This window comes from Salvia hispanica, chromosome 3, assembly GCF_029641045.1.
Source record: "Salvia hispanica isolate PSC_SH4W2 chromosome 3, Shi_PSC_v1, whole genome shotgun sequence".
In the NCBI taxonomy this organism is placed as follows: Eukaryota; Viridiplantae; Streptophyta; class Magnoliopsida; order Lamiales; family Lamiaceae; genus Salvia; species Salvia hispanica.
Window position 1 is genome coordinate 56,342,492 of NC_142694.1, and position 15,139 is coordinate 56,357,630.

Below are 15,139 nucleotides of genomic sequence, written 5' to 3' on the forward strand. Positions count from 1 at the left end.
GTTGCTGCTTCGGTTGTTAGCAGCCTCTTGGTTGCTCCCAATGGTAGTGATGGGCGCTCCTTCTCCTCCGGCTATAGCTGCAGCCGCACGACCCCCTCTGAACGGCCCCGACGAAGAATGGTTCTTAGCTTTCTTCTCCTGCCACCACTCCGGGTATCCATGGAGTTCGAAGCATGTCTCGCGTGTGTGTTTTTTCTTTCCACAGTGAGAGCCACTAGCTTCGATTTGTCCTCCTCTAATCGTCTGCTCCAATTTCCACCATTTCCACCACAGCTACATTGAGTGGGGTTCCGGTGCGCTGTCGGATTCGGCCATGGCTGAGTCACAGCTAGCCCAGCGCCGATTCCTTGAGTGCTGATGGAATCTGCCGACTACAGGACATTAGATCTGGCATCTTCTCGCCGGAGGATGGAGTATGCGACATCCACGGAGGGAAGTGGTTCGGTTCTGAGGATCTCCTTTTTGATGCCTTCGTATTTGCTGCTTAGGGCTACCAAAAATTGAAATAATCTGTCTTCTTGTTTCTCAGTATTGTTAATCTCTATATCCTCTGCATACTTCATTGGATTTGGGTGTCTCCGAGAAGTAACTGGCAGAGGAAGCGTGCGTCGAGTTATCATAATTTAATAATTATTAATCGAACAAATAAATCACATTATAATCAGATCTAATTAGCAGATTATTTAGACAAAATCTATTCGCGTAATTCTCTCATGTATCATGCTCATAACTTGAATTAATCATGTTTTAAGAATATTGAAACCTAAAACATGCTTTTCTATGGAGCAGAAATAATACCTAATTAATTCTCCAAACAATTGATGATGGCTAGCAGCTTCTCCACGTGACGCTTTGAATACTAAACCATGGATCTTCTCTCTGGTTCCCGAACTGTACTCCAATATCAGTGTGGGTTGATCTCACCTGAATACTAGGACTTAAATAAAGAAGACAGAAATTCTACTCCACGGAGGAGAAGAAAAAAATCGCCCAACTCCAATAGGGGTGGGTGGGTGAGGGGGGGGGGGGACGAAAATCTTGAGAAAAGTAATAATGAGTTATGTTATTTTTCTGTCTCCTTTATTCTCCTATTTATATTAAGTTCCTTTTGGGCCCAGACCCAGATCTATGGAAGGTTTTGGGTATGGACTCATCCAATTTACTTTTTACTAATTAAATTGAACCCACAATTTAGTATAAGCTTTAATTGGAATATTACGAGCAGCCACTACAGAAGTAATATTGAACTCTCCCCATCCAAATCCGTAATTATAAGTAATCCGGGTTTCCGTTTTTAACTTTCATTTCCCGCGCTTAAGATAAAAATGTGCATTAATTAATTAATGTCTGCTATGGACTTAATTAATCAATATCTTATTAATTCCAAGAGTGGACTTAGCAAAAAATACTTAATTATTATTCATAGAGCGATAAAACTCCAACTGGCCAGTTTTCTGAATAATAAAACCTTGTTCGAGCTCCTCTTGAGGACATTATCAAACAAGACTCACCTCGCGCACGTTTCATAATCCTAGCACCACTAAATATTAATCACCACTACCCAATATATCAGGATTATTGGGTTACGAAAAATCCGCACATTTGATAAGTCAAAGTAATGCATAATCAATACCGTATGCTCAATGCTAACCTACATTGATTAAGAAACAAATATTTATCACGACCTCGCCTTTCAGTAGATAGCCCAAGGACAAGTCTTGCTGTTAGACCCGTTCAGTGTTTTACCACACCAATGTCATCTTATTTCAGTAAGGATTAGAAATATGCGGACTGACATTGCAACCTTTCACGATGGATAGTCTAATCCCATCTAGATCGTGAAATTCTTCTTTTTCTTTGTTTAGGACTGACCATGTTACCTTAAAGTGGACGCCGCCCACAACCGGTCTACTAAAACAAAGACTTAGACTTTGTTAAGTTAACTTATACATTTAAACATGCAATTAACATCCATTAAATGTAAAACATAACAACATTATGACAAAAATAATTTGTTTTATTCCTTGAAAAATAAAATAAGAGTTTTACAGTATTCAATCACTCGAAACGTGATTTCTAGTATACAAACTCTAACATTTCACACTCTTGTCTTTCTCTATCTCCACCTCTTTGCACCACATTTTAAACTTTGAAAATGTCTCTGACTTATCTCTGAATATTGACCCACAACTTTCTAGTATAATCATCAGTAATAGACAAATAGAATCCTCCTCCACCAACAGAATTAATAGGAGAAGGACCCCATAGATCACTGTGTATGTAGTCAAGAGGTGTTGTAGATGAATGTATACATGTAGGGTCGGGTGCTTTCTTTGCCTTTCTAAGAATGCATTGCTCGTAGGGATCTAACTTGCTGCTGACATCTCCAGGGATCAAACCCTTTTTTACCTTCATGCTTCCCTCAACTGGATGGCCCAATCTCATGTGTCATAGCTTCACATTTTCAGTAGATATGGAGTACCTTTCTCCATCAACAGCTTCAACAGCTAGGTAGTAGAGTGCATGCTTTCTTTTAGCCACCATAACTAATTGATTCCCTGATTGCACCAGAATCTTTCACTGACTCATCAAGATATTAAATCCTTTCTTCACTTAAGGAATGAACCTCACTTCTGTCAAGATCTTGATGGAACCATCTTGAAGCCTCAGCTTCACCTTCCCAACTCCTCTGATCTTGCAAATGTGATTGTTTCCAAGAAGAACTATTCCATTTGTCTCCTTGAGATCATGGAACCAACTCCTATTGGGGAACATGTGAAAACTGCACCGAATCCATGATCCATATCCGACTTACCCCATTTTCTAACACATTTAAAATCTGGCTGGTGGATCTACACCCTCTACACAATCAAAGGTGTTTTGCTCTTTGCCCTCAGATGCTTGCTTCCTCTTCCATGCAAAGCAATCTTTCTTTAGATGCCCAGGCTTCTTGCAACCGTGGAATGATCTGGTTTCCTTTGGGGTATCGGACATGGATGCCTTGGAATTTTCTTCATACTTCTTCTTGAATTTAGGATTCTTGAATTTCTTAACATTTAGAGCCTCTGGGGCTTGTAGATCAGACCCCTTGCTGGTATTTATCTGAAGCTCTTTAGCCATCATAGGAACTAAATAAACCTGTGTGTAAGTGATAGGCTTGTCTTTGCCATAGATGATGGCATCACTCAATTGATCATAGGAACTAGGCAGAGCATTGAGTGTCAAGATAGTCTCCATCCACAGAGCCAAGATCATCAATAATCTTGTTGAACTCCTCCATCTGCTCTGTGATTGATCTGTCGTAGCAAAAATGTAGAAGTAGAGCCTCTTCTTCAGGTAAATTCTATTTTCTAGAGACTTAGCCAAATAGACTTCATCCAATTTCTCTAGAATCTTCTTGCACATCTCTCAGAACTTTGTCTCCCAAGCACAAGATGACTGCACTGTGGTCCTTGAGCTGCATCTCATCAAGCTTGGCCTGGGATTTCTCATCAAGTGCTGGAGATTTCCCTTTCTCACTCAGAGTAGCAAGAACCGCTGCCAAACCTTGCTAGATCAAAACTGCCTTCATCTTCATCTTCCACAGGCCGTAATCATTTTTGCCTGTGAATTTCTCGGTATCTAGCCTTGCTGCCATCTCTGAAACCGTTTGAACTTCTGCAAACCAGCTATAACTTCCCACCGGATGGCGCCACTTGTTAACTCAGCACACAAAGCTCACACACCCTTTGGTAATCTCTCTGTAATTCACACAAAACACACACACAGAGAACACACACTACTCTTGACGAAGAGAGAGTTGTTTCTTTGAGAAAAGGAATTCTCTTTATTGATTGACTGACTAACTAAATACAAGCAAAATGAGCTATATATGCAGCTCATACAAGTAGTAACTGCTCCTAACAGATTTGGAGCCAACTGGAGCATTGACAGCTCATACACTAACAGAATAACTAACTCTAACGGCTAGTTTATGTTTCCCTCTTTATCCTTTAATTCTTCATGTTTAAGAGCTGAATGTGGACTCACTTCTTATAGAATAAATTGTATTTATAGAATTAAATTGAGAAAATTATAAAAAATAAAAAATACTTCAGGCGCCGCCGCGGCTCTCGGCTCCGTGCAATAGACCGTCGTGGCGGTCACCGCGCCCATGACCCCACCACCCCATCCTCGCCGCAACTACGGCTCGCACCTTTCATCCCCACCCCGCCGCGCCCGGCCTCTTCCGCAACCTTCTTATTGGAGTCACTATTACGGGACGGAGGGAATAACAAATATTCTATTTGTCAATATAAAATAGTCACTATCTTTTTGTTTATGTCAATTCATCAAATTTAGTTTCATATTAAAATATAAAGTTACTCTCAATTTTTTACTCACTTTTTTATATCTCTTTCCGGTTTTATATATATTTTACCTTTTTCTTTCTTAATTTACTCATTTTATTTATTTCTATTTCAAACATTACCACTTATGTATTAAAACTTACATCGTAGACTGATGAGATTATTTTAGTAGATGGTTGGAGACTTGGAGTATATTAAGGAGCATCTCCCTTGTAAGAAAAGATTGGTTTATAGAGTTCTTGACCACACAGACTACATGATATGTTGTATAGAGTTATATTTACCGACGTGAATCTACATCGTTGCATAAATGTTTGATTTAAGATGTTTTCACTTTAAATAAAAAATTGCATACAAATTTTTATTATCGGCCCAAGGCTCTCTTTTGCGATGTCAACATGTCTGAAATATGTATGTTTTTTTGGCTTATTTTTTACTGTTTTTTTTAATACCTTCTCCGTGCCACTCTAAATAAATTATTTTTCTTTTTGAAATGTCCAACTCTAAATGACACATATTGAAAATAGAAATATCACTCTCTCTACTTTTTCCTTTTATCTTACTTTATTCTTTTCACTTTTCTCATAAAACAGCACTATATATAATCCCGTGCCGAAATAGAAATACACCACTAAGAGTAGGACAAAGGAAGTATATATTTTATATGATATGTAATTTGAAGAAATTTAAAGATCTCACCATTACTTGAACAATCCATCTATTCAATTATTGAAGTCCTTAGACCCAATAGTTATTATTTTCTTTTGCTGTCTTCACTTTGTGCACAATGGAATTGAACTGAGACATGTTACAATTCAAAGCAAATCCCTTGAATATCGAAGATGAGAATCGTACCAGTTGAATGTTATTTATATCGATTCAAATTACTACTATTAAAGTATCATTTTGTAATATTGATTCAAGTTTTGAAGTGCATGGAGCAACTGTACTTAATACTCCATCCGTCTACAAAAAATAGAGCAATTTGTGTATGACACGAGTTTTAATGTAGAATTGGTAAAGTAAGAGAAAAAAGAAAAAAATAAGAGAGAAGGAGAAAATAAGTGAGAAGTAGTGTTAGTGGAATGATGTGTAGGGTTATTATTTGTTGAAACTTTCCATAAATGATTGTGCTCTATATTTTGTGGACAACAAAAAATGGTAATTATGCTCTATTTTTTAGCCGGAGGAAGTACTAATTATACGGGCAATTATTATTTTATTATTTATTGTTTATTGAAACTATTATTGATCATTTATGCAATACTGATACAAATATTAAATTGTATTGGGCAATTTATTTGTTACATGAATGCTCGCACTTTTTTCAGTTCTTGCAGCCTTTACTTTTATAGCAATACATTCAATATGTCAATTAACTAGAGCAGTATATATATTTCTTTATACTATTTATCTCATTTAAAAATACATCTTGATTCAATACACGCTTTTATATAGTCTAAATGACAATTAAATATTAAATTAAATGCGTAATAATGAAAATGTAAGCTATCTAACCACTACATTTTAAAAACAAGGTGATTCCCTCTACTATTTCATGACAGTACTTATAAGCATTAAAAAATGATCAGTCTATTTCTTGACTGTTGAAAAACCCGATCATTACTAATTGTCGTATGAGAAGAGTGTTTATCCATTAATAGTTTAATATACATCAATAAATTATTTACATATATAAGAGATGGAAAGTAAAAAATCATATCATTATTTCTGACATATACTTAATAATATCAATTAAGATGAATTATCTCGCATTTTATTGGGTGCTTTCCGATCCATCCTCGTCTCATTTGTAGGTTCATTAATTCTTTCATGCACTATAATTTATCCAAATGTAGGCGAGTGAAATAGTCTTATTAATACTTTTTTATCGGATACAATTATGTTTGATGCATATATAATATTTTGACAGGTTGTTGAATTTCCAGTGTTACTGCTCAACCCGTCCCATAAGAACATGCATTCTTTCCTTTTTAGTCCATCCTATAAAAATATGCATTTTCCAATTTTAAATTTTTTTTTCTTTCTAATTAAATTAGACCTCTTCCCTATTAATAATACTTTAATTAATTTTTCTCTATCTTTCTTACTTTATAAATATTGCATTAAAATCCGTGTCAAACTTAAAGTGCACGTTCTTTAAGGAACAAATGCTCGGGCTTGAGGTTGTTTTGAGAATCCATCATATTAAATTGTAGTAACTTGCAAACTAAACACATGCAATTAATTTTTTTTTCTCTTGAAATAAATTAGCAAAATAAACAAGTCTGTGGTTAGTTTCAGACTTTCAGTACTGGTGATTATGCTTTGATGAAATAACCGTCCACAAATTATAATTATATGAAAGGGATAAAATAAAGTTATTTCTAAATTTAGAAAGTAGCATTCTCCAAGATCAAAAACTATTTTAGATCACCCATTTGGCCAAACTCGATAAACCAAGTTATTTATATAGTTACCATCATATTCTTAAATGAAACCAGTTTTCTAGAAGAGCCATATAAATAGAGATAAATAGCGAAAGTGAGGGTGTTGGAAATTTTCCTCAAAATATATTTGATTATAAATATACGAGGCGTATGGTTAGTAATAAAATGTAAACTTATATATTGTACAAACTTAAAATTCTTCAACACAGCTTCAACACTGTTTCAATACAATATCAAACAGTGTAAAATTTCAAGATTTTAATGTCAACACAGTATCAACACAATATCAACACAACATCAACCATTGACTACCGTTGAAATTCTGTTGACATTTTCCTGTTGATGTTTTTTTGTGATCTGTTGATATTTTTTAATGGTCCAAATCATAGTTTTACATTTATATAATATTTAGAGTTTTCATTTGATCCTATTCCTGAGGCGTATATATATAACTTGAATTTGATCCTATTCCTGAGGCGTATATATATAACTTGAATTTAAATAAAACGCACAAAAGTATGAATGGCCGTCCAACTATTTAATATATCTTGACATTGCCTAACAAATCTCTCGGATTATTCAATATGCAAACGTACTTGAATTATTATGAAACGTAAGTTATCAATCTACTAAAATTAAATGTCAACGGATTCCGCCCAACTGTTCTTTTATTTATCAGAGCTAGTGCTTACAAGCAATAATAAAATAATTTAGACGTACAATGCCGCCATACTTATGTAAGTTATCAAACGAATTAAGAAGGAACGGAGTAAGAATTAAGATGATTTAACACTATGAGAACGTCTACATAGAATACATATAGACTAGAAAAATAAACTGACTAAAATGTTTCTCTGAAAAAGTAAATCACTATGAGAACGTCTACATAGAATACATATAGACTAGAAAAATAAACTGACTAAAATGTTTCTCTGAAAAAGTAAATTAGTAGTACTCCCTCCATTTCAAAAAAATGTCACATAATTTTCTTCTTAGTTTGTCCCACAGGAGCATCTCCAATGCTATTAGGCTAGCCATAGGCCAGCAATTCTCTCTCCCTGCCACGTCAGCAGCACTAAAAATCCACCTGCCACATCAGATTTAGGCCAGCCATAGGCCAGCCGCAAAAAAAATAATTCAAAATATACTACATTTATTGAATCAAAATTACGATTAAATTACGGAATTAAATTTACGAGACATATACGGGAAAATTAATTAATTGCATTTAAAAAGGTACATAGATAAAAAAAATTACATTAAAAAAGGTACATAATAAAGAAAAAAACTATCGCCGTGCAGTCCTCCGTGCCCACAACTCTTCAATTATATCCTTTTGGAGTTGAATATGAGCATCCACTTGGCGCATGTCGGCAAATTCCTTGAGGCGGCCGGCTTCATCGAGAGGTACCCCACGTCGTACGCTAGGGGTGGCCGTTCCGTGGCTTGTACCGGCTTCATCGTCATTGGCCCAACTAGTCAGTTGTACGCCTTCGTCTTCGACGATCATGTTGTGCAGGATAATGCAGGCGTACATTATTTGGGATACGCATGTGACATCTCACAAACGCGTTGGACCCTTAATTGCCGCCCATCGAGACTGGAGCACACCAAATGCGCGCACCACGTCCTTGCGCGCCGACTCTTGTCGTTCCGCAAAGTAGGCCTTCCTTTCATCACTTGCGTGCCTGATCGTCTTCACAAAGACATGCCACCTAGGGTATATCCTATCCGCCAAGTAGTAGCCCATATCATGCCGGTTGCCGTTGGCCACAAACGAGACGGCTGGACCGACGCCCTGGCACTTCTTGTTGAAGAGGGGAGACGAGTTCAGGACGTTGAGGTCGTTGTTCGACCCGGCTACCCCAAAATACGCGTGTCAGATCCACAGCTGGTATTCAGCTACGGCCTCGAGGATCATCGTGGGATTCTTTGACTTGTAGCCGGTCGTGTAGGCCCCCTTCCAGGCAGTCGGACAGTTCTTCCACTCCCAATGCATACAGTCTATGCTGCCTAACATCCCGAGGAACCCATACTTCTCCCCGTGCATCTGCATCAAATTCTGACAATCTTCAGGAGTAGGGCTTCGAAGGTACTGCTCACCGAAAACGTTCATCACGCCCTCACAGAAATACTTCAGACATTCCAGGGCTGTCGACTCACCGATGTGGAGGTACTCATCCCACATGTCTGCCGCGCCTCCGTAGGCCAACTGCCTGATTGCCGTCGTGCACTTTTGAATAGGGGTGTGGCCGGGTCTGCCAACCGCATCGTGCCTGAAGCGGAAACACAGATATCGACGCTCTAATGCGCCAACGATACGCATAAACAACTCCCTGCGTATTCTAAAACGCCGCCGGAACATGTGTACGGGAAACCGCGGGTTCTCCGAAAAGTAGTCGTCGTACAGCCGCTGATGTGCAGCGGCGTGATCCCGATCAATCACTGCTCGGCGGTGGATAACCCGTGGAGGGCGAGGTATCGCCTGCTGCTCCACCCTACGCATGTCCCGCTCCATCTCGCGGTTCATGTAGGCATTCATAGCCTCGTTCATCCTCCGTTCGTACTCCTCAGCATCCCCACCACTACCACCACTCTTACCACCCGCGTTACTCATCGCTCGATGATGCTCTTGTACAGAAAGATAGAGAGAGAGAGAGAAAACTCGTTAAAACAAGCGGTGCAAATGAAAATGAAACTAAAATCGCGTTTATATAGGTTTTTTTTAAAAAAAAAAAATTAAAAATCGTCGCTGGCCGATCGGACCGCCACAATGGCGGCCAGCGCATCGGCCAGCCACACGCGATCGGCTAGCCTTGGCCGGTTTTTTCGCCGAAATTCGGCTAGCCTGCTCCAATGGTTCGGCTAGCCGACCGGCTAGCCACGTCAATCGGCTAGCCGGTTGCTAGCCTACCATTGGAGATGCTCTAAAAGATGTCACACTTTTCTTTTTAGTTTGTCCTACAAAAAATGTCACATTTCCTTTTATGGAAAAAATTCTCTCTCACATTAATATAAATATTACTATTTTCTTTTTCCACCTAACACACAAAACAAAACCTCCTAAACTTTCGTACCGTCCCACAAGTGTGACATCTTTTGTGGGACAGAGGGAGTACTAATTTATACACTCATTTTCTCTTTTAATATTATTGTCTCGAGGTGGATTAATACTTCTTAAGTTCTCCATAGTAGTAGTAAAGTCATTTTCTTTTTGGGTGTTATATATATAGCACTCCCTCCATCCCAAAGAAGATGACACACTTGGGAAACGATATGAGATTTTAGGAGATGTTGTTTTATGTGTTAAGTGGTGAGAGAAAATATAATTTTATAATTAATGTGTGAGGAAATTTTTTCCAAAAAAGGAAATGTGACATCTTTTGTGGGACAAATTAATAAGAAAAGTGTGATATCTACTTTGGGACGGAAAGAGTACTAAAGTCATTTATTTTTTTACTTTTTCTATCTCCTACTTTATTAATGTTTTCTTATTTTGATATATTATACACTTTTTAAAATTTTGTGTCAAAAAAGAAATACCTTCACTATTAGCATAAAACAGAGTAACTATTTCTTAGTTTCAGTTTGTATAAATGGGCAACCCTTGACCTCATACTTATGACGTACAATGCCACCACACCAACTATATTGGTTTAAAAAAACATTTTTTTTTCTGCAATATCAAAAACAAATTAGACCAACCATTTGGTCAAACTTGAGAAACCCAATTATTTACGTAGTTGGCATCATATTCTTGAATGATCCATATATATTCCATAGACAGAGAGAGAGAGAGAGAGCAAGAGAGATGGCGAAAGTGCAGTTGATAGGGGCATGGTTCAGTCCATTTGTGAAGAGAGTTGAAATTAGCCTCAAAATTAAAGGTGTTGAGTATGAATATATTGAAGTAGATTTGATAAACAAACCGCCTCTTGTTCTACACCACAATCCAATTCATCAAAAAGTGCCTATACTTATACACGACGGCAAAACCATCCTTGAATCTGCTGTGATTCTTGAGTACATAGATGACGTTTGGAAAGGTCCAAACATTCTTCCCAAAGATCCTTGCCAAAGAGCTCGAGCTCGATTTTGGGCCAACTTCATCGATCAAAAGGTTATATTAGCTCCCACTTTTTTTTTTCATTTTTTCGTTTTTTCATTTTAATTCCATTTATTATATGAATACTTAGTATAGTATTGAGGTCAACTATGGAATATTTTTTTTTTTTTTTAATATAGAATTTTAAGTGATTGTTAGTACTCCTTCTGTCCATGTAATGTCTCATATCTAACTGGTATGAATTTTAATGAATTGTTTAACTTTATGAAGTAAAAAGTGGGTAGAAAAAATTAGTAGAATATGAGGTCTATTTTTATATATTTATTTTATGATAAAATGTGAGTGAAAAAGTTAATATAATGTATGGTCCACTTATTAAATAAAATAAAAATAAAATGAGATATTATTGGCGAACTTATGAAAAGGAAAAATAGAACATTTAATAGTGGACTAATAAAGTAACTAGATTTCCATGTTTCTTTTATTTTACAATAAAATAGTAAAATTAATAATTAATTGCCTAACAGGGCTGTGGGACATGTTTTGAGCAGTTTTAGTTTTCAATAAAACTTTTTTTTGACAAACAAATGAATTTAAATTTAAGATATTAACCTTTATGCCGTTTGGCCAACTCACACACACTTAATAAAACTTAAAATCAAGAAACATGGTAGTTAAGTGATTGTTCGTTTTGTAAATGTGTAGTGTGTTCCGGCAACGAGGAAAGCTTTATGGTGTCGAGGAGAAGAGCAAGAGAAGGCCATCAAAGAAGCAAGGGAAGCTCTTAAAATTCTTGAATGCGAAGTAAAGGACACGAAATTTTTCGGAGGCGACCAAATTGACTATGTCGATATAATTGGCTCTTTCTTAGCGTATTGGATGCGACTTTTTGATGAAGTGGCTGGACTCCATCTCTTCACATATGAAGAATTGCCCAGTTTGTGCAAATGGGCAGATGAATTATGTGATAACAAACATGTTAAACAACATCTCCCTGATAAGGATAGATTTGTTGATAGAGTTCGTGGCCACACAAAGACTACTAGATCTGTGTAGTGGATACATTATTACTCGATTTGCATCTACATCTTTTTCTAAATGTGTAACACTCAAATAAGTGTATGATTTATGGTGTTTCCATGGCTTCTTTATGCAATGTATGCGTGGCTTATTTTTACACTACTTTTTATATTTTTTAAACGCATTATAGAGATTTATTTTATAGTCCCTCCGTCTGCTATTTATAATCTCATTTTTTACTCGACATGGATTTTAAGAAATTGTTTGATTTTGTGAAAAAAATGGGATCACATTTTTATATATTAGTTTTAGAATAGAATTTAAGTGTAATAGGTGAATAGTGAATCCCTTATTTAAAATAGAAAAAAAAAAAGCAAGTGGGGATTTAAATCACGGACATTCCAAAGGATGGAGGGAAGTATTATGCAATCTAAAACATTAATTTGAAGATATTTATTAAATACTGATAAAAATTAAAATATCACATAACAACACAACCTAGTTGAAATAAGACATGTTAGCATTCAAAGTCAAATCCTTTGATTATTCAAGCAAATATACTTATTACTCCCTCCGTCCCTAAAAATCTGTCACTTATTTCTATTTTTGTCCGTCCCTAAAAAATTATCACCTTTCACTTTTACCATTTTTAGTAGTGGACCATATATTCCACTGACAGCCCTCTAGAGTGCAGTGCAGGTGCTGTGTGATGTGTCACTCGATCTAATAGGTCCAGAGGATTCGACTAGACTTCAGAGGCTAGAAGATCATGAAACTATCAGAAAGGGGTCGTTGGGTGCACTCTATTCCTTCAAAAACCTCAACCCACTATACTACAACTTAGCACAGGGAAGTAAAGGATCGATCCCACGAGGAAGAAGGTGCTACGAAACTGCATTTGAGGATGTTTTGGGAAAAGGGGTTGGCTGCTGCCACGCAATTTTGTGGGTCGAGAACTTAAAACTACTGGGTCTGAGAGATAAGCAAAACTTTACTCTACCTATTGGATCTAATAGATCAGAAGAACTTTACTCTACCTACTGGGTCTAAGAACTGAGAGCGTACGGAACATATATGACTTAGAGAAACTGAGATATTTTAAAGTTCTAAGACAATTGGAGTAAACTTAACTAGACAGACTTTCCTAATTTGGACAGACAAACATAAAGCGAAAAACAAAGACAAATTTCCTTAAACTATCAGGGTCTGGCAAAGCATGCAGAAAAGAAAAAGAGACAAAGCAGATCGTACTGACAGGGTCTAGGGAACATGCAGAAAAAGCAAAGTACATGCTGAAAAGTACTGACATACATGCTGAAAACAACTTCATCTTCTTCGGGAATCAAACGAGAATAGCAGGTAAAACAGAGTTTTAAACACCATGAAAACAGAGCAAACTTTAGATCTGGACTTAAAACGAGAAATTAAAGCCTAAACTGACAGATCTACGCTACTGGACCTAAAGGATGCAGAAACAGAAAGTAAATAGCCATAATCATGCACAACGTAAACATCAAGCACCAAATACGCGAAACTTCAACTCTAAAACACCAAGATTCAACAAATCCAAACATCTCCATATGCAAATCCCCAGCCTCCATCAACAAACCAACGTATTTCAGCTCCAAACATCCAATAACAAACAAGAACAAAAGCTAAAAACAAGAGATAAACATAAACTCAGAGACATCCAACCAAAAGCAAACATAAACTTCCATAATAACTAGAAATAAGTCTGAATCCAGCAGATCAAAGTCGGAAACTAGAGTTGCGAACTTAAAAACCACAAAGTACTAAACGAAAGCAAATAAAATTGTTTCTTCGCCTTCACAAGGCGGTGTTACACAGCAAAATAACGATGACAATGAGAACCACGGTGGCCAGAATCCTCCATGTCCAGGTGCGCAGCAACACGAAATGAAAATTTGAAGTATGGAACTAGAACTAGAGCTAGGAAAGCGTAGAAGTGGATGTTCATGGTCTGTCCTGTTCTTCAAGGATGAGCTCCTTATATATGCGAGGTTCTGATCCCTAGGGTATCCCCTGGTGATTTGATGCTCTTACCCTTGAGTAAGACTCTTTAAAATAATCTGCTCTCGCTCCATTATGTTCTTGTCGCCAACTTTTGATTCTCCCAAGTCCGAACGACGACTTCTGATTTTTGCTTCAATTTCATCTCTTTTGCATCTGCCAGGTCAGGTAATAGCAACTCCTGGGTCCGGCAGATTTACTACGCACCTGAACTCATAAACGCACATTAGCGCCCCAAATGCACAGAATTTTAACCCTAAACCAATGCATGAAACGAGCTTTATCATCCACTAACTCATTCTCATCCACATTTTATTATAAAACTAATCTTACTAATCTAAAGTGACAGTTGGGTGAAATTACTGTAATATCCTTTTTGGCGGGAAAAATATATGCATGTGAGATGGCTGTTTTGGTAAATCCAGTTAGCCCAATTTAGAATTTAATTTGGAATTTATTTTTTGATTTTTTTTTGTATGTATCGAGACTGCAGACTATTTTCAGCGGTTTCCAAGAAGTCTTCAAGAGAGAGAGAGAGAGAAATTGAGTGAATAACAGCTATGCGACGATTTTCAAAAAATAAAAAGCTATAGTCTTGCAAAGCGTACGAGTCAATCTTTAAACAAAAACAAAATTTCTATCTAAACCAACACAATAAAATCCCTATATATACCAAACACAAAAACATATAACAATAAACTTCAATGCAATTAGAGAGAAAGATGAGAAGAAGAAAAAGAAGAAGGTGAAAAGATCTGATCAGCGGCAAGGTTGCGAGTAAGCGGCTGTGCGACACTGCCCACGAATCTGGACCAACGACCTGCTACAGGAGACGACGGCATTTGATGATGGCGATTGGCGAGTAGCAGCTGCCGTTCTACAATACACCCTAAGGCACAACTCCCTCCATTCCCTCATCGCCGGACGTCATTTTCTGCCTGAGTACGGACAAGGAGACCGGCAGAGGAAGGGCGACGGAGGAGCGGTGAGGCAGAGTGGAAGGCGCGACGACGATGCAGGCTGATGGGCTTGCCGGCGTGGCGGCGATGCACGAGTCAATTCCGCCGATTGAGAGAGAAAGAGAGAGATGGAGAGGGAGAGGGAGAGGGAGGCGCCGCTTCTTCATTTAGGGTTTGTAGGAAATTTTACTTTATGGAGTACTATAATTTGGGTTTATTTGTGTTGGGATTTTAGTCTAAGAATGTATTATTTGGGCTTTATTT

The 15,139-nt window shown here is 37.3% G+C and overlaps 1 protein-coding gene across 1 annotated transcript; it reads left to right on the forward strand.

The window, feature by feature from the left end:
* Nucleotides 1-10,596: 10,596 nt before the first annotated feature.
* LOC125216596 (putative glutathione S-transferase) lies at nt 10,597-12,089 on the forward strand. Its single transcript, XM_048118350.2, has 2 exons — nt 10,597-10,919; nt 11,571-12,089. The coding sequence occupies exons 1-2, from the start codon at nt 10,611-10,613 to the stop codon at nt 11,919-11,921; spliced, it is 660 nt and encodes a 219-aa protein (XP_047974307.1). The 5' UTR covers nt 10,597-10,610; the 3' UTR covers nt 11,922-12,089.
* The last annotated feature ends 3,050 nt before the right edge of the window (nt 12,090-15,139 follow it).